Source organism: Hypanus sabinus, chromosome 2 (genome assembly GCF_030144855.1).
Source record: "Hypanus sabinus isolate sHypSab1 chromosome 2, sHypSab1.hap1, whole genome shotgun sequence".
Lineage (NCBI taxonomy): Eukaryota > Metazoa > Chordata > Chondrichthyes > Myliobatiformes > Dasyatidae > Hypanus > Hypanus sabinus.
The window spans coordinates 109,324,088-109,344,169 of NC_082707.1; the positions used below are offsets into that span (position 1 = coordinate 109,324,088).

At 42.6% G+C, this 20,082-nt stretch overlaps 1 protein-coding gene across 2 annotated transcripts in view; it reads right to left on the reverse strand.

Annotated features, from left to right (window-relative positions):
* The window catches only part of cdan1 (codanin 1), a 243,647-nt gene that overhangs the window by 11,740 nt on the left and 211,825 nt on the right, over positions 1 to 20,082 (reverse strand). For both annotated transcript variants that reach the window (XM_059951888.1, XM_059951897.1), the window contains 4 exons: positions 17,950 to 18,028; positions 17,279 to 17,427; positions 8,770 to 8,877; positions 1,459 to 1,522 (listed from right to left, as the gene is read on the reverse strand). In XM_059951888.1, the coding sequence (XP_059807871.1) occupies positions 1,459 to 1,522; positions 8,770 to 8,877; positions 17,279 to 17,427; positions 17,950 to 18,028 (400 nt within the window). The remainder of the gene's footprint in view (positions 1 to 1,458; positions 1,523 to 8,769; positions 8,878 to 17,278; positions 17,428 to 17,949; positions 18,029 to 20,082) is intronic.

Consider the following 20,082-nt stretch of genomic DNA (forward strand, 5'->3'; position numbering starts at 1 on the left):
ATTAATACTATATTCTGCCATCATATTTGACCTACCAAAATGAACCACTTCACACTTATCTGGGTTGAACTCCAGCTGCCATTTCTCAGCCCAGTTTTGCATCCTATCAATGTCCCGCTATAACCTCTGACAGCCCTCCACACTATCCACAACACCTCCAACCTTTGTGACCTCTGCAAATTTACTAATCCATACCTCCACTTCTTCATCCAGGTCATTTATAAAAATCATGACAATCCTGTTATTATTAATTACACTTTTCCAGAATCTGTCTCCCTATGTGCTCCTTGACGTCCCTGTTACTATTGGGTGGTTGATAAAAAAACACCCAGTAGAGCTATTGACCCTGTCCTGTTCCTAACTTCCATCCACAGAGACTCCATAGACAATTCCTCCATGTTTTCCTTTTCTGTGGCCATGGCATTATCTCTGATCGACAGTGCCACATCACCCCCCTCTTTTGCCTCCCTCCTTGTCCTTTCTGAAACATCTAAAGCCTGGCACTTGAAGCAACCATTCCTGCCCCTGCGCCATCCCAGTCTCTGTAAAGGCCACAATATCATAGTTCCAAGTACTTATCCATGCTCTAAGCTCATCCAATTTGTTCATGAAACTCCTTGCATTAAAATAGACACATCTCAAACCATTGCTGTCAGCGCGTCCCTTCTTGATCACCTGCCTATCCCTCCCTCTCGCACTATCTCGAAGCTTTCTCTATTTGTGAGCCAACCGCCTCTTTCTCCATCTCTTCAGTTTGGTTCCCACCCCCCAGCAATCCTAGTTTAAACTCTCCCCAATAGCTTTAGCAAACCTCCTCGCCAGGATATCAGTCCCCCTGGGATTCAAGTGCAACATGTCCTTTTTGCTCCTATGTCTTATGGACATATGGTCTAATGAAAAGCACAATAAAAACCTTCATGACTGAGAACAACTTCAGTCATCATGTATGCCTGTGTTATCATATCACAGCTAAATCATGGGTTCATTCCCCAGGCCAGGGCTTGAAAAGTTCACCCAGGCTGCCACTTATCTCCTCCAGTGACTTTCACCTAAACCTTACAAATCAACATAAAGTGCAATTGAAAAGAGAAGTAGAAGGAGATTTCCAGTGAACTTCCAAAGTATTTAAATAATTTTGAAAACTTTTTCTTTGTGGGTTCCATTGTAGTTCAGATTGACTATCACATGTGTTATCCAAATGTGGGGTATTTGATGGCTGAAATGTCCCAAGAATGCAATTAGCACTTTCTCAACAAGTCTACCTTAAGTTACAGATCATTTGCTTCACTAGCAAAATCATACGAATACATTCAGACCTCAATCTTAAGTACTAATCTCAGTAAGAACATTAACTGCAGTCACTACAATTTATGAACTACATTTTTTCACATCAAAAAGGTAGAAGAAATATAGGATACCGGAAGAAAATAAAGTCAGTCAGTTATTCCAATTTCTTACCTAATAGAGAAGCAAGCTCCACAGTGTACCTTGCAAGGGCCTGTTCAATTACTGGGCAGATATACTGTAAGAAAAAGGTTGCAATAAATCAGAAGTGCCACCTCTTAATTAACGAGTTTCCAAAAAAAAGTGATGAGCTTAATTCATCAAGCCATTTGGAGGTTCCCCAAAATAGGTCTTACGAGCAATTGGTCCCACCAGTGATTTTAGTTCCATTCTGCACAAACCATCTATTCTCTTCCCAATCCCATCACAGGCCTCCTTGCATTCCTTTGTCTTGTGCTCATCTACATTCTCCTTAAATGTATCTACACACTATTTGTCTCAACCAATCCCCTTCATTGTGAGCTCCACCTTCAAATCACTCTCCATTTTCCTTTTCAGATTTATAATGAACAGCTTAGTGAACAATAACAGAACTCAGCAGGTCAGGCAGAGAGAGAGAGAAACAGAGTTTCAGGTCTTTAACCTTTCATCAAAAGCAGCGAAAGTCAGAAAGAAACAGGTTTTATACTGCAGCTGAGTGGAGCAAAGAAAGGGAATGTCTGAACAGTTGGAGACCAAGAGAGATTGAATGGCACAAGTAGTGGTGATACTGGCTGAGAGGGGACAGGTTTGTTAATCCAGTTTATTTATCCGGAGGAGGCTTATTGGATAAAAGAACAAGAGCAGAGTGAAAAAAAAAACAACAAAAGACAAACTTCTGCAATCTACATGACCTGAAACCCCAGCAAGTCCTTTTGCCCCTTCCCCTCTCATTCAGGATTACCCTTCAACTTCCCCTACCTTGACATTCAGAGTCACACAACATGCAGACAGGCCTTTTGGCCTACTATATCCATGTTAACCATCAAATGCCCATCTATACAAATCCCATTTACAGCAATTAGTCCATAATCTTATCACAATGAGAGACTCTGCAGATGCTGGAAATCTAAGCAACACACACAAAATGTTGGACGAACTCAACAAGCCAGGCAGCATCTGTGGAAAAAGGTGCAACTGATGTTTCGGGCCAAAACCCTTCAGCAGGACTGGAGAAAAAAGATGAGGAGTAGATTTAAAAGGTGGGGGAGGGAAGAGTAAAACACGAAGTGAGGTGAAACCAGGAGGGGGAGAGATGAAGGAAATAAATGGGAAGTTGAATGGTGAAAGGGGTATAGGGCTGGAGAAGGGAGGAGTCTGATAGGTGGGGATAGAAGGCCATGGAAGAAAGAAAAGGGGGAGGAACACTAGAGGGAGGTGATGGGCAGGCAAGAAGATAAGGTGAGAGAAGGAAAAGGGATGAGGAATGGTGAAGGAGAAGGCAGGGGGCCATTACCAAAAGTCCAAGAAATCAATGTTCATGCCATCAGGTTGGAGGCTGCCCAGACGGAATCTACGTCGGGTTTCACCGATATACAGGAGGCCACGCCGACAGCCCCGGACACAGTAAATGAACCCAACAGACTCACAGGTGAAGTGTTGTCTCACTTAGAAGGACTTGAATGGTACTGAGGGAGGAGGTGTAGGGGCAGGTGAAGCATTTGTTCTGGTTTCAAGGGTAAGTGTCAGAAGGGAGATCAGTGGGGAGGGACGAATAGAAAAGGGAGTTGCTTCAGGAGCAACTCAGAAGAAAGCAGAAAGTGAGTATAGGGAAAGATGTGCTTGGTGATAGGATCCTGTACAATATAGCCTACTGTATAATATGGGACTATTTTATGTCGTAGTAACACGTTATTGAGCATGTGCTATCGGGCATGTATTGATCAGTATATGTGTTCAGTTCGGTTTTGGTTAGTAAGGAACCCTGTTAACGTAGCTCCAGTCTCCAGCGTTTTTATTAATGATATTGTTGTGTAAACTGCCACATTCACAACAAATTAGCGACGAGGTTAATGAACCTCCATCGTATCGGAACGCTATGTTTTAATTGCTAACAGCACTCAGAAGAGGCAGAGTGAGGCTGCAAGTCTGGAAAAGAAGTGGGAGTTCAGCCGGAGTCGGGAACGTCAAGAGAACGAAAGACACAGTCAGAGCCCAGAGCGTCCAGGTGAGACCAGCCAGTGCTGACCTCAGGGGCTGAGGGTCCAACTGCCCCAGAAGGGAGATTTAAAAAAAGGAGCGACACACGCATCTAGCCAGAGTATGCTCGCAATGCTAGCAAAAAAAAAGGTCGCGTTGAGTCAAAAAGAAAACATGCGACCGGGGCTAAACTCACATAACAAGGGTAAATTAACATAATAAGGATGGCGTTAATTTGGAACCATTACGGCATTTGATGGTGGCGTTGGAGACTGGGCAACTTGTATTGAAAGAATAGAGTTATACTGTGATGCTAACGATGTTGATGAAGATAAGAAAGTCAGCATCTTACTTAGTGTAATGGGCGCAAAAACATACGGGCTGCTATGGAGCTTGTTAACCCCTGAAAAGCCAGCTGACAAAATGTTCAAGCAAATAGCAGACACTCTCCAACAGCATTTAAACCCCAAACTATTGGTCATTGCTGGAAGGTTTAAATTCCATAAACGGAATCTGAGCAAAGATGAAAGCATTTCTGAATATTGTGCTGAATTGCGCTAATTATCAGAACATAGTCATAATGGTTTGGAGCTGGTCTATCAGACGCATTGAGGGACAGGTTAGTGTGTGGCATGTACTTTGAAACCACACAGAAGAAGCTCCTGTTAAGACAAATGTAGGTCCCTTACAGTCAGAAACAGGTGAATTGATCATGGGGAACAAGGACATGGCAGACCAACTGAATAACTACTTTGGTTCTGTCTTCACTAAGGAGGACATAAATAATCTTCCGGAATAGTTGGGGACCGAGGGTCTAGTGAGATGGAGGAACTGAGGGAAATGCATGTTAGTAGGGAAGTAGTGTTAGGTAAATTGAAGGGATTAAAGGCAGATAAATCCCCAGGGCCAGATGGTCTGCATTAGTGATAATTTTTCCAAAATTCCTTAGATTCTGGATTAGTTCCTGAGGATTGGAGTGTGGCTAATGTAACCCCACTTTTTTTTTAAAAAGGAGGGAGAGAGAAACCGAGGAATTATAGACTGGTTAGCCTGACATCAGTGGTGGGGAAAATGCTAGAGTCGGTTATCAAAGATGTGATAACAGCACATTTGGAAAGAGGTGAAATCATCGGACAAAATCAACATGGATTTGTAAAAGGAAAATCATGTCTGATGAATCTTATAGAATTTTTTGAGGATGTAACTAGTAGAATGGATAGGGGAGAGCCAGTGGATGCGAAAATATTTGGATTTTCAAAAGGCTTTTGACAAGGTTCCACACAGGAGATTAGCGTGCAAACTTAAAGCACACAGTACTGGGGATATGGTATTGATGTGGGTAGAGAATTGGTTGGCAAACAGGAAGCAAAGAGTAGGAATAGACGGGACCTTTTCAGATTGGCAGGCGGTGACTAATGGGGTACCGTACGCAAGGCTCAGTGCTGGGACCCCAGTTGTTTACAATATATATTAATGATTTAGACGAGGGAATTAAATGCAGCATCTCCAAGTTTGCGGATGACACTAAGCTGGGCAGCGATGTTAGCTGTGAGGAGGATGCAGGGTGACTTGGATAGGTTAGGTGAGTGGGCAAATTCATGGCAGATGCAATTTAATGCAAATAAATGTGAGGTTGCAACTTTGGTTGCAAGAACAGGAAAAGAGGAGGTGTAATGAGACCTGGGTGTCATTGTACACCAGTCATTGAAAGTGGGCATGCAGGTACAGCAGGTGGTGAAAAAGGCAAATGGTATGTTGGCATTCATAGCAAGAAGATTCAAGTACAGGAGCAGGGAGGTTCTACTGCAGTTGTACAAGGCCTTGGTGAGACCACAGCTGGAGTATTGTGTGCAGTTTTGGTCCCCTAATCTGAGGAAAGACATAGAGGGAGTACAAAGAAGGCTCACCAGTTTGATTCCTGGGATGGCAGGACTTTCATATGAAGAAAGACTGGATTGACTAGGCTTATACTTGCTGGAATTTAAAAGATTGAGGGGGGACCTTATTGAAGTGTATAAAATTCTAAAGGGATTGGACAGGCTAGATGCAGGAAGATTGTTTCCGATGTTGGGGAAGTCCAGAACGAGGGGTCACAGTTTAAAGATAAAGGGGAAGCCTTTTAGGACTGAGATGAGGTAAAATTTCTTCATACAGAGTGATGAATCTGTGGAATTCTCTGCCACAGGAAACAGTTGAGGCCAGTTCATTGGCTATATTTAAGAGGAAATTAGATATGGCCCTTGTGGCTAAAGGGATCAGGGGGTATGGAGAGAAAGCAGGTTCAGGGTTCTGAGTTGGATGATCAGCCATGATCATACTGAAATGCGGTGCAGGCTCGAAGGGCTGAATGGCCTACTCCTTCACCTATTTTCTATGTTTCTGTGTGAAAAAGACCTTACATTCAAGAAAGCGCTAAACATCTCAATATCATTAGAAACAGCCGTACAAGGTGCTTTACAGATACAACAAAAATCTCTGGAATATGCTCGAATAAAATGTCACTGCACAGAAATGAAGGAAAAAAATGTTACCATTGTGGGAACAGGTCACATGACCCCAATGTTTGTTGGTTTAAAGACAAAGAATGACGAAACTGTGGCAAACAGGGCCACACTAGCAGAGTATGCAAAGCTTAACAGCAGGAAAAGGACAAAATACAGAGAAACAAGAAACCCCAGAAAGGAAAACACAAGGTACACAAAATGAAAGAAAACAAAGCTGATGAAAACTACTCAGATGAAAGTGAATTGTCTTCTCTGCAACTTCACAGCGTGAAAGAGACAGATGAACGAAGAGTAATATGGATCACTCCACAAGTGGCAACGTGAGACACAGGCTCAGCTTTAACAGTAATCTCTGTACACAACTATAATTGACTGTTTTCTCACATACCTCTGAAACGAACTAAATTACTGCTAAAGACTTACACAGGACATAAAGAGCATCCCAAAGGTAAAATTAAAGTGACAGTGACCTATGGAGACAAAACACAGCAGCTGAACTTCTATGTACTGAAAAATGGAGGACCACGATTGCAGGGACGTGAATGGCTCAGGAACATTCAGTTGGATTGGCACACCATCAAGGCACTAGTTGTGTCAGCAAAGGAGGGCAGCAAGGCCACATCTGAGAGACTGTCACAAATATTTGCTGACTTCATGAAAGGAATAGGAACACTTCAGGGCATGAAGGCAAAGACTGAGATTGAGGAAAATGCATGTCCAAGATTTCACAAAGCTAGACCAGTGCCATATGCAATCTGTCCAACAGTAGAGACTGAGCTGAAAAATCTGGAGCAGTCTGGGGTCCTATCAAAGGTGGCTTGGAGTGAATGGGCCACGCCTATTGTTCCAGTGATGAAGAAAACCTCCAGCACAAAACCAGGAAAACCAAGCAAGGTGCGCATATGTGGAGACTTCAAAGTGAGTGTCAACCCAGTGCTCTGCACAGTACAGTATCCCCTACCCCGTATTGAGGACATTTTTGCTTCCTTGTCAGGAGGGGAACATTTCACAAAAATTGATTTGACCCAGGCTTACCTCCAAATGGAAATCAAGGAAGCATCTAAGAAATATCTGACAATAAATATACACAAAGGACTTTATCAGTACACAGGTTGGTGTTTGGGATAGCATCAGCGCCTGCAATCTGGCAAAGGTCCTGCAGGGGATTCCAGGGACTCAGTGTTACCTGGATGACATCATTGTCACCGGCAAAGATGACGACGAACATCTTTCTAACCTTGAACAAGTGCCCACCAGGTTACGAGAATATGGACTCAGAGCTAATCAACAGAAATGTGAGTTTTTTTAAAAAGGAAATTTCATACTGTGGGCGTGTGATCAACAAGGATGGCTTACACATGTCTCAAGATAGAAGCGGTGCTTAAGGCACCACCACCTGAAAATGTGTCTCAGCTGAGAGCATATCTTGGACTAGTGAACTATTACCGCAAGTTCTTGCCTAACCTATCCACAGCCCTACACCCACTGAATGCACTATTACAGACAGGGACACAATGGAAGTGGACTGAGAGCTATGAAAAAGCATCTCAGGAAACTAAAAGACTCATAACTTCAGACAGGGTGCTTGCACACTTTGACCCCTCCTTACCTCCTTCTCTCTCCCCTCCCCCATCTTTTAAATCTATTTCTTGTTTTCTCCAGTACTGCTGAAGGCTCAAAACATCGATTGTACTTTTTCCCATAATGCTGCCTGGCCTGTCGAGCTCCTCCAGCATTTTGGGTGTAGTCCATTATCTTAAGTGCCTCAGCTATTCAAGTGCATACCCAGATACTTATTGTATGTTGAGTCACTGTTCCACCACCTTCTCAGAAATGTGTTCCAGATTCAAACCACTCTGAGTGAAAAATTACCCTTTCCTTAGCAAGTGAAGAGTCCATTGCAATCTCTTGGTTCACTCTTCCATCTCCATCTAGACCCACTCCTATTATTTTATAGGACCTTCCTATGCAACCACAGGGATGCAACAATTGACCTTTTGCCTTGTCCTTTCCTACCAACTAGCGTTCATAATGTGGTCTCCTCTACATCAGGAAACCCAAACTGATTGAGTAACCAGCTTTCAGAAAAACACCTCCATTCATTCAGCAAAGGCAACTCCAGGATTCCAGTCACCTGTCTCTAAGTCTCTGCCTCATTCTTATTTTGATCGCTGTCTTTAATATTAGTCTTATTTTGTTCCAAAGGAACACAGCATAAGCTTAAGAACAGCACCTCATTTTCCAGCAAAGCATGTCACAGCCTTCAAAACTCAATATAAAATTCACATTTCAGAGCAGCATTGATGAAGTCATTGATTTGTAATATTAATTGTTCTCTCTCCATGGAAGCTAACAAACCTGCTAGTTCTTTTCCCAGCATTTTCCTACTATGGAATTTTAACTGCTACTGTGTTTTTTTCTCAGTATTCCCACATTTTTCGCCTAATATTTGTCCATTGCCCACATACACTCAACTTTGAACACAGTTTTGATTAAAGCTCAGTGATCTGAAACACTGTCCAACAAGTGGATACATCTTAAAGACCATCTTGACCAATTTTGTTATGCATATATTCTCCTTTCTGAGGATTGTGCACACCAGGTACAATCCTATTCTAAGAAATCATGAAGTGCCTTTCTCCATGCAATGACAAGATTGGCCAGGAATAGAACAGCTTATGCTTCTCTCTTCTCTTGAGAGAACATGCCAACATTTATATTTCTTGCAGCAGCTTTAGCAAAAGTAATTTATTCACTGTGAATCTAAAAGATTCCGAGGAGTACATCTGATCAAAGTTCCCACCTGTCCACATCTCAATGTCTGCCTTAATCTTCTTAATAAGTTATCAAGTTCCTTGTGGGCCACTGTTTCATCACTGTGCCTGGGACCCAATGTAACACTCAGCAGCTCCTATGGAAAAAACAAATGATTAGGCCTTGGGCTGCTACAGACACCAGAAAACAAACTATATTAAAGGTCAAAGCTCAGGTTTTGATTTGTTGGGACAAAGTCTTGTGATCCTTAGACTTTGGCCCAGCAAATCAAAACCTGCAATTCTGAAAATTTTGAGGGCTATGGGATTGCTAGGAAAATTAGAGTGGGCAGTAGTGGTGAAATACAACTGCTGGCCATTCTAATTTTCCCAGCACCCCATGGTCCTCAAAATGTTTCACAATGTCTTCTGTGAATCTCATGCTTTGAGTTTAAGCCAGTGAATCTAATCAAAAACTAATGATGGAGAACAGCTTGTGTCCCTAAAAGAGCTGGATTTCCAATTAATTTAACAAAGGAAGAAATTTTGGAGGATTTTTCATTCCTATGCAGATCCCCCACTCAGTTTCCATAACCAAATGATACCCAACTTCATTAAGTACATAATACCCACTGTATAATAATGTTCAAGTCTCAGTGGGAATAAGATCCACAAAAATGAGGATGTCAGCAACCTGTGGAGTTAAAAGCACATACATCTTCTTCTACATCACCCATAGGGGTACACTATTGTGCAGAGTGAAACATGGAATAGTGAGAGAGACCTAGCATGTTTACCTTCCCGCTCTCTCACCTCTCCAGTTGTAACATTTCCACTGACGCCTGATCTCTCTGTGTTAAAGATCCTAGCATCTAGGGTTAAACCAAGATGTACTCAGGTGCCATTTTATTAGGTACACCTGTATGCCTGTTCATTAATACAGATATCCAATCAATCATGTGGCAGCTACTCAATGCATAAAAGTATGCAAACCTATCAAGAGGTTCAGTTGTTTTTCAGACCAACCATCACAATAAGGGAGAATTGTGATCCAAGTGACTTGGGTACTGTGGAAAGATTGTTGGTACAGACAAGGTGGTTTGAGTATCTCAGAAACTGCTGATCTTCTGGGGCTTGCACACCCAAGTCCCTAGAGTTCACAAAAAATGGTGCGAGAAACAAAAAGCATCTCCAATGAGTGGCAGTTCTGGGAGACTGGTAAGAGCAGAATGGCGAGACTGGTTCAATCTGACAAGAAGGCATAAGTAACTCAAATAACTATGCACTACAATAGCAGAAGACCACATCTGGTACCATGCCTGTACCTAATAAAGTGGCCACTGAGTGTACATTCAATAAAAACACATCCAAATACAATAACCCAAACCAGAGGACAAGAATTCCAAACAATTAAATTGTGTTCCTTAAAACAACAGGATAATTCCTCCCATACATCTACACATCCACAGGAACCAATGTCTTAAGTGACATCCATCATCAGGGATGATCACCACCTGAGCTATGCCCTCTTCTCAGAACCTGAATAGCCACACCTCAAAGTTCATCAGCTTTCCCTCAGCTACCATAAGGTTCTTAAACTAACCTGAAAACTTCTAACACTACCTCGGACTATATTTCCTTCTTTCTTTCTCTCTCTGTCATTATGCTTATTTTGCTGTCTGAGTTATGTATAGGTTACATTAATTTGTTAACTTATGTATGCAACATACTGTGCTGCTGCTTCTAAATGCTAATCCTCATAGCATTTATACCCTGGTTATATAGGTACATAACAGCTTTATAGAGCGGGTGCAGGAAAATCAGGTGACAGAGTCAGAGTAGAAGGGCTTTGGCTCAATGGGGCTCACTATTTTAACAACTCCAACACCTCCTCTCTCTTAATATCAACATGCTCCAGAACATCAACCTCACTCATATTGTCCTCACCGTCATCAAGTTCCCTCTCATTGGTGAATATGCATTGAGGACCTCGCTCACTTCCACAGCCTCCAGGCACATCTTCCCACTTTTATCTCTAATCGGTCCTACCTTCACTCCTGTCATCCTTTTGTTCTTCACATAATTGAAGAATGCCTTGGGGTTTTCCTTTACCCTACTCACTAAGGCCTTCTCATGCCCCCTTCTTGCTCTTCTCAGCCCCTTCTTAAGCTCCTTTCTTGCTACCCTATATTCCTCAATAGATCCATCTGATCCTTGTTTCCTAAACCTCATGTATGCTGCCTTCTTCCACCTGACTAGATTTTCCACTTCACTTGTCACCCATGGTTCCTTCACCCTACCATTCTTTATCTTCCTCACCGGGACAAAGAGATCCTTAAACATCGACTAGATGTCCATAGTACATTTCCCTGCAAAAACATCATCCCAATTCACACCCGCAAGTTCTAGCCTTATAGCCTCATAATTTGCCCTTCCCCAATTAAAAATTTTCCTGTCCTCTCTGATTTTATCCTTTTCCTTGATGATGCTAAATCCCAGGGAGTGGTGATCACTGTCCCCCAAATGCCTACCCACTGACAGATCTGTGACCTTACCTGGATCGTTACCTATTACTAGATCTAATATGGCATTCCTGTCAACATACTGTGACAGGAATCCATCCTGGACACACTTAATAAACTCTGCCCCATCTAAACCCTTGGAACTAATCAGGTGCCAATCAATATTAGGGAAGTTAAAGTCACCCATGATAACAACCCTGTTATTTTTGCACCTTTCCAAAATCTGCCTCCCAATCTGCTCCTCGGTATCTCTGCTGCTACCAGGGGGCCTATAGAATACCTCCAGTAGAGTAACTGCTCCTTTCAAATTCCTGACTTCCAACCACACTGACTCAAAAGAGGATCCTGTTACATTACCCACCCTTTCCGTAGCTGTAATAGTAGCCCTGACCAGTAATGCCACCCCTCCTTCCCTTCCCCCCCCTATCCCTTTTAAAGCACTGAAATCCAAGAATATTAAGAATCCACTCCTGCCCTGGTGCCAGCCAAGTCTCTGTAATGGCCACTACATCATAATTCAATGTATATATCCAAGCTCTCAGTTCATCACCTTTGTTCCTGATGCTTCTTGCATTGAAGTACACACACTTTAGCCCTTCTACCTTTACACCCTTTATTCTGCTTCTCTTTCCTCAAAGCCTCTCTATGTGTTAGATCTGGCTTTACTCCATGCATTTCTTCCACTGCTCTATCACTCCGGATCCCATTCCCCTTGCAAATTAGTTTAAAAGACACTGACGGTGGTGTGTTAGGCTGAGTTGTCGGATGCTGGGGTGCACAGCAATTTTTTCCAATAAGTTGCAGTTACGCCACAGTTAAACACTTGCTTATATGAATAACTACCTTCTGTAATTACTTTCTTCAGTTCTGCTGGGAACTTTTTGGCAGCTTCAGTATCAGCCGAAGCACTCTCTCCAGTATATGTTAAACTATGAAGCTGCCGAAAAGATCCCAGCAGACTAAAAGAGACCACTTTGCTATAAGCAGAACCAACAGTAACATCAGCAGCTTTCAAGATTCTTTCTCTCTGCATGCAAATGCATGTAGTGCGAATGGTGGACACAGGCAAGTTCAATGTGCGGACAATGTCCTTACGTTGTTGACCACAATCGAAATGCTTAATTACGTCCAATTTTATGCTAAGCATAACACTTAACGAGCTCTCTTAGCTTTTCTAATACCTTAGGACACATCTTGCTAACTGATGCACAACATAAATCCAGATAAAGCACAGATGCTCACAGATGCTCATTAAGCTATGGCAGCTTGATGCTGAATGCAGTTCTGGGGGAGGCGCTTGGCTGCTTGGGGCACACGCTGCCTTTTTTCATAAAAGCGAAAACTCTTTGGTTAGCGAAAACAGGTAACTAAAGTAGGTCTTTCGTAACAGCGAGGTGTCGTAAAGCGAACGTTTGGAAAACAGGGGCCACTTGTACTTTGCTTCAGTATTCACTACGGGAAAAGGACCTAGGCGATCGTAGGGATGACTTACAGTGGACTGAAAAGCTTGAGCACGTAGATATTAAGAAAGAGGATGTGCATGAGCTTTTGGAAAGTATCAAGTTGGATAAGTCACCGGGACCAGATGAGATGTATGCCAGGCTACTGTGGGAGGTGATGGAGGAGATTGCTGAGCCACTGGCGATGATCTTTGCATCATCAATGGGGATGGGTGAGGTTCCAGAGGATTGGAGGGTTGCGAATGTTGTCCTTTTATTCAAGAAAGGGGGTAGAGATAGCCCAGGAAATTATAGATCAGTGAGTCTTACATCGGTGGTTGGTAAGTTGATGGAGAAGATCCTGACAGGCAGGAATTATGAACATTTGGAGAGGTATAATATGATCAGGAGTAGTCAGCATAGCTTTGTCAAGGGCAGGTCGTGCCTTATGAGCCTAATTGAATTTTTTGAGGATATGACTAAACACATTGATGAAGGTAGAGCGGTAGATGTAGTGTATATGGATTTCAGCAAGGCATTTGACAAGGTACCCCAAAGGAAGGCTTATTGAGAAAATAAGGAGGCATGGGATCCAAGGAGACATTGATTGTGGATCCAGAACTAGCTTGCCCACAGAAGGCAGAGTGGTTGTAACGGGTCATATTCTGCATAGAGGTTGGTCACTGGTGGTGTGCGTCAGGGATCTGTTCTGGGACTCCTACTCTTCGTAATTTTAATAAAATGAAGAAGTGGAGGGATGTGTTAGTAAATGTGTTGATGACACAAAGGTTGGAGGTGGTGTGGATAGTGTGGAGGGCTGTCAGGTTACAGTGGGACATTGATAGGATGCAAAAGAAGTGGCAGATGGAGTTCAACCCAGGTAAGTGTGAGGTGGTTCATTTTAGTAGGTCAAATATGATGGCAGAATATAGTATTAATGGTAAGACTCTTGGCAGTGTGGTGGATCAGAGGGATCTTGGGGTCCGAGTCCATAGGATACTCAAGGCTGCCGTGGAGGTTGACTCTGTGGTTTAGAAAGTATATGGTGCATTAGCCTTCATCAATCGTGGGATTGACTTTAGGAGACGAGAGGAAATGTTGCAGCTATATAGGACCCTGGTCAGACCCCAATTGGAGTACTGTGCTTAGTTCTGGTCGCCTCACCATAGGAAGGATGTGGAAACCGTAGAAAGGGTGCACAGGAGATTTACAAGGATGTTCCCTGGATTAGGGAGGATGACTTACGAGAACTCAGCCTTTTTTCCTTGAAGTGATGAAGGATGAGAGGTGACCTGATAGAGGTGTATAAGATGTTGAGAGGCATTGATCATGTTGATAGTCAGAGGCTTTTTCACAGGGCTGAAATGGCTTGCACGAGAGGTCACAGTTTTAATGTGCTTGGAAGCAGTACAGAGGAGATATCAGGGGTAAGTATTTTTTTTTAACGCAGAAAGTGGTGAGTGTGTAAAATGTGCTGATGGCAATGGTGGTGGAGGCGGATACGATGGGGTCTTATAAGAGACTCCTAGACAGGTATATGGAGCTCAGAAAAATAGAGGGCTATGGGTAACCCTAGGTAATTTCTCAGGTAAGGACATGTTTGGCACAGCTTTGTGGGCCAAAGTGCCTGTATTGTGCTGTAGGTTTTCTATGTTTCTATAGTGATCACAATTCTATCTCCTTTACCATAGCATTGGAGAGGGATAGGAACAGACAAGTTAGGAAAGCCCTTAATTGGAGTAAGGGGAAATATGAAGCTATCAGGCAGGAACTTGGAAGCATAAATTGGGAACAGATGTTCTCAGGGAAACGTAAGGCAGAAACGTGGCAAATGTTCGCGGATAGTTGCATGGTGTTCTGCATAGGTACGTTCCAATGAGTCAGGGAAAGGATAGTAGGGTGCAGGAACCATGGTGTACATGGTTCACCAGATTTACTGTTGTAAATCTAGTTAAAAAGAAAAGCTTACGAATGGTTCAAAACAAACCAGGTACAGTGTGCCCCGCTTTACGAAAGTTCGCTTAATGCCACTTTGCTTTTACGAAAGACCTACATTAGTACCTGTTTTCGCTAACCGAAAGAAATCCAAAGAGGATTTTCACTTTTACGAAAAAAGGTGCCCACTTTAAACTTGTGTTTACCCTGAGAAAGACTAACTACCGTGATCGTGATCTGCCTTGTGGGCAGATGTGTGCGCATGCGTGTACATGCTGATTTTTCTTCTACAAATTGGCTTTTGGCTAAATCCCAATTCTGGTAAGTGAAACTACACTGTACATACATTATTTCTACTTTATATAGGCTGTGTATTTATATCATTCCTGCTTTTACTATATGTTAGTGTTATTTTAGGTTTTATGTGCTATTTGGTATGATTTGGTAGGTTATATTTTGGGTCTGGGAACGCTTAAATTTTTTTCCCATACAAATTAATGGTAATTGCTTCTTCGCTTTACACCATTTCAGTTTACGGAAGGTTTCATAGGAACTCTCCACTTTCGGATAGCGGGGGAAACCTGTAATGATAGAGATCCAGATCATTAAAAAGCTAGCAGGAAGGAGCTTAAGAATGAAATTAGGAGAGCAAAAAGGGGCCATGAGAAGGCTTTGGTGAACAAGATTAAGGAAAACCCCACGGCATTCTACAAGTATGTAGAGAGTAAGAGGATAAGACATGAGAGAATAGGACCAATCAAGTGTGACAGAGGAAAACTGTGTATGGAACCGGAGGAGATAGTGGAGGTACTTAATAAATACTTTGCTTCAGTATTTGTTACGGAAAAGGACCTTGGTGATTGTAGGGACTTATAATCCCTACAATTGTAAGGATTGAGCATAAAGACATTAAGGAAGAGGATGTGCTGGAGCTTTGGAAAGCATCGGCTCTGGATGAGGTACACCCAGGCTACTGTGGGAGGCAAGGGAGGAGATTGTTGAGGCTCTGGCAATGATCTTTGTATCATCACTGGGGACAGGAAAGGTTCCAGAGGATTAGAGGGTTGCAGATATTGTTCCCTTATTCAAGAAAGGGAGTAGATAGCCCAGGAAAATATAGACCAGTGAGTCTTACTTCAATGGTGGATAAGATGATGGAGAAGATCCAGAGAGGCAGGATTTATGAACATTTGGAGAGGCATAATATGATTAGGAATACTCAGCATGGCTTTGTCAAAGGCAGGTCGTGCCCTACGGGCCTGATTGAATTTTTTGAACATGTGACTAAACATATTGATGAAGGTAAAGCAGTAGATGTAGCCTATATGGATCTCAGCAAGGCATTTGATAAGGTACCCCATGTAAGGCTTATTGAAAAAATAAGGAGGCATGGGATCCAAGGGGACCTTGCACTGTGGATCCAGAATTGGCTTGACCACAGAAGGCAAAGAGTGGCTGTAGACTGGTCATATTCTGCATAGAGGTCAGTCACCAGGGTTGTGCCTCAGGGATCTGTACTGGGACTCCTTATCTTCGTGATTTTTATAAAGGACCTGGATGGGGAAGTGGTGGGATGGCTTAGTAAATTTGCTGATGACACAAAGGTTAGGGGTGTTGTGAATAGTGTGGAGGGCTGTCAGAGGTTACAGCGGGACATTGGTAGGAAGCAAAAGTGGGCTGAGTAGTGGCAAATGGAGTTCAACCTAGGTAAGTGTGAGGTGGTTCATTTTGGTAGGTCAAATATGATGGCAGAATATAGTACTAATGGTAAGACTCTTGGCAGCTTGGAGGATCAGAGATCTTGGGGTCTGTGTCTCCAAGGCTGCTGCGCAGGTTGACTGTGTGGTTAAGAAGGCATTGGCCATCAACTGTGGGATTGAGTTCAAGAGCCTGGTCAGACCCCACTTGGAGTACAGTGCTCAGTTCTGTTCACCCTACTACAGGAAGGATGTGGAAACTATAATAAGGGTTCAGAGGAGATTTAAAAGGATGTTGCCTGGATTGGGGAGCATGCCTTATGAGAACAGGTTGCGTGTACTTGGCCTTTTCTCCTTGGAGCGGAGGATGAGAGGTGACCAGATAAGAGGTGTATAAGATGATGAGAGGCATTGATCGCGTGGATAGTCAGAGGCTTTTTGCCAGGGCTGAAATGGCTAACATGAGAGGGCACAGTTTTAACGTGCTTGGAAGTAGATACAGAGGAAATGTCAGGGGTAAGTTTTTTTTTGTTTTTTAAAATTTTTTTACACAAAGAGTGGTGAGTACGTGGAATGGGCTGCTGGCGACAGTGGTGGAGGCAGATATAATAGGGTCTTTTAAGAGACTCCTGGATAGGTCATGGAGCTTAGAAAAATAGAGGGCTATGGGTAACCCTAGTAATTTCCAAAGTAAGTACATGTTCAGCACAGCATTGTGGGCTGAAGGGCCTGTATTGTGCTGTACATTTTCGACATTTCTATGACAATAAACTTGAACCAGGAAAATTAAACTTAAGTAAAATTAATATACAATTTGTTTTATCAGTAACAAGAATTCCATGTGACATAAAATTTATTAGGCTCCTGCAGATAAGAACATGGAAATGTTCTTTTTATACCTTTTTAAAGATTAACTTTGGAAAGAGCAACTTTCCATTCTACCACATTTAGCTGAATGTAACATACCTTAAACTCACTGGCTATCTGGGAAGGAGATGGTGCATTGTGTTTACAGTCTGGCAGACAACTGGTGGATTCAGTTGCATTTGTCGATTGTGTTGTCCGAGATTTCTTGAGTCTTTCAAAGCTGAATGCCATTTCTTTTTTAATTAAAGCTGATGGTAAAACCAGAAAAAAATCTGATACAAACCACACAACAGTGCCAAGTGAAGCCATATTTTAAGCAACACAGCATAATAAAGGAACAAACCACATTTGTGATCCACTGTGTAATTAGTGCTGAACACTCAAGGGAGCTTAAGACATTTTTCCTAACATATTTGCTTCTTTATTTTCCTTTGTTAATAATTAATAGCATTGTCATTAATGAGCTGATGTGTGATAATATAATAAATAATATTAAACTTTGTCAACATCTTGTTTTGAGGTGCTAATGCTAACTGCATTATTGTGTAGCTTGTCACTCACATTAGAATGTGCAGGGGAAAACTGTAAACCACATCTTACAGTTACCCTGAGCCTAGGGATCTACTCACACAGCCTCAACCTCTTCAATTTTACTTCAAAGCATCAAATTTGATGGGGAGGGGGAGGCCAGTGGTGAAAGATTTGTATTATTCCTAACTGTACCCCCTCAACCCACTCCCATGGAAAAGGTCAGTTGTGCTCCTTGGTACCTGCAGTGTTAGCAGAGAGCCATGTGCAGGCTTTTTCTGTTGCAAGGCGGGTTGCAATATCTTGTGCCGTTGTCAGCACCTGTGGAGAGAGCAGTAATAATGTCAGATATGTTGCAATGAGGCTTCAAGGAGGGGTGGCAAAAAAGGATGGGCGTGAAGAGAGGAGGTATGGAGGACAAATCTGATGGGGATGGGCTCCCAAGCAATATTGGGAGGGATGGATGAGGACAATCTCAAGGGGAGACAGTGGGCATCAAACACGAGTAAAGAATTGACAGCCTGCTAGCCCAACTGGAGGTGGAGGGAACAGTGAAAGAAAATAATACCTGAAAGTGATTAAGAAACAAGGCGGAATGGTAAAGACACAAGCAAAAATAAAACTAAACGGGTTTTGATATAGGAGAAATCCCCCACTGTAACCCTGTTATATTAACCAAGTTGACAAGTGTCCAGTCTACTTCATCCCTTACCAATAGAGCATAAATGTTCAAAATGAATTTTCAGTCCTTTAGAGCAATCTGAAAACATTACAAAACACAATATTGAACAGTACAGCACAGGAACAGGCCCTTCAGCTCATCATGTCTGTTCAACAGTGATGCTAAATTAAGTTAATCCCATTTGCTTGCAACAGTCTACATAAATCTACTCCCTGCCTGTTCATGTGCCTGTCTAATACTCTTCACCACCTTCATTGGCAGCACATACCAGGAACACACCACTCTATGTACAGAAGCTCACCTCGCAAACCTTCTCCTCCTCACTTAAATTAGTGCCCTTTAGTATTTGACATTTTCACCCTTGGAAAAAGATTCTGACTACCTATCCTATATATTCCTCTCAATTTTATAAACTTTTATCAGGATTCTCTTCCACTTCCAAAGCATAGAGAAAACAACAAAAGTTTGCCCAGCCTTGCCTTATAGCAAGTTCTCTCTGTAACTGTACAATCATGAAGGGAATCTGCTGGTGTTCTAAAACAAGATTTTTAATGCACTGTCCAGATTCAGACACACTACCTGAAAAAGTGAAAACATATTCAACAGTAACTTGGTAAAGTAAACCTGAGATAAGCTGGAGCTTTCACCTATTCCTCTGCTGGCCTTCACACTTTCCACACCAGCAGCAAAACCCACAGAACTTGGGTGTTCTCACCCTACACACCACTAAGTAAATCCTTCTCTGTTATTCAATCTTGGCCTATCACGTGAACTTCGCCACATCATCTGCTCTCATGTCCACTCTCGGGATTTTCTTCAACATTGTGTTACCTGAGGGCCATTGCAAACTACAAGTTCAGATAGTTGATGTGGGTCTTGACAGAAATCAGGGTGATAAGAGATGGGAAATAAAATCTCTGTGCTGCCCAGATGACTGTGGTGACACTCTATGCTCATCACCAACTCTCATCTTGAGTTCTACGTCGGTGGTCTGCAAACTACTGGAAAGGATTCTTAAGGATAGGATCTACGAGCATTTGGAGAAGTACAGTCTACTCATGTATAGCCAACATGGCTTTGTGAAGGGAAGATCGTGCCTCACGAGCCTGATTTGAGTTTTTTTGAAGAGGTAACAAAAGAAATTGATGAGGGTAGGGCAGTGGATGTGGTCTACATGGACTTTAGCAAAGCATCTGACAAGGTCCCTCATGAGAGACTCATCCAGAAAGTCATGAGGCATGGGATAAATGGAACCTTGGCTGTTTGGATAAAAAATTGGCTTAAAGGAAGAAAGCAGAGGGTAGTTGTGGAAGGAAAGTACTCTGCCTGGACGTCAGTGACTAGTGGAGTGCCGCAGGGATCTGTCCTGGGACCCCTGCTATTTGTGATTTTTATAAATGACCTGGATATGGAGGCGGAAGGATGGGTGAGTAAGTTTGCCATTGACACGAAGATTGGAGGAGTTGTGGATGGAACTGTAGGTTGTCGAAGAGGATACAGACAGGCTGCAGAGTTGGGCAGAAAAATGGCAGATGGAATTTAATCTGGACAAGTGTAAGGTGATGTATTTTGGAAGGACAAACCAGAAGACTGAGTACAGGATTAATGGTCAGGTACTTAAGAGTGATGATGAACAAAGGGACCTTGGGGTTCAAATCCATACATCCCACAAGGTCGATGGACAGGTTGATAG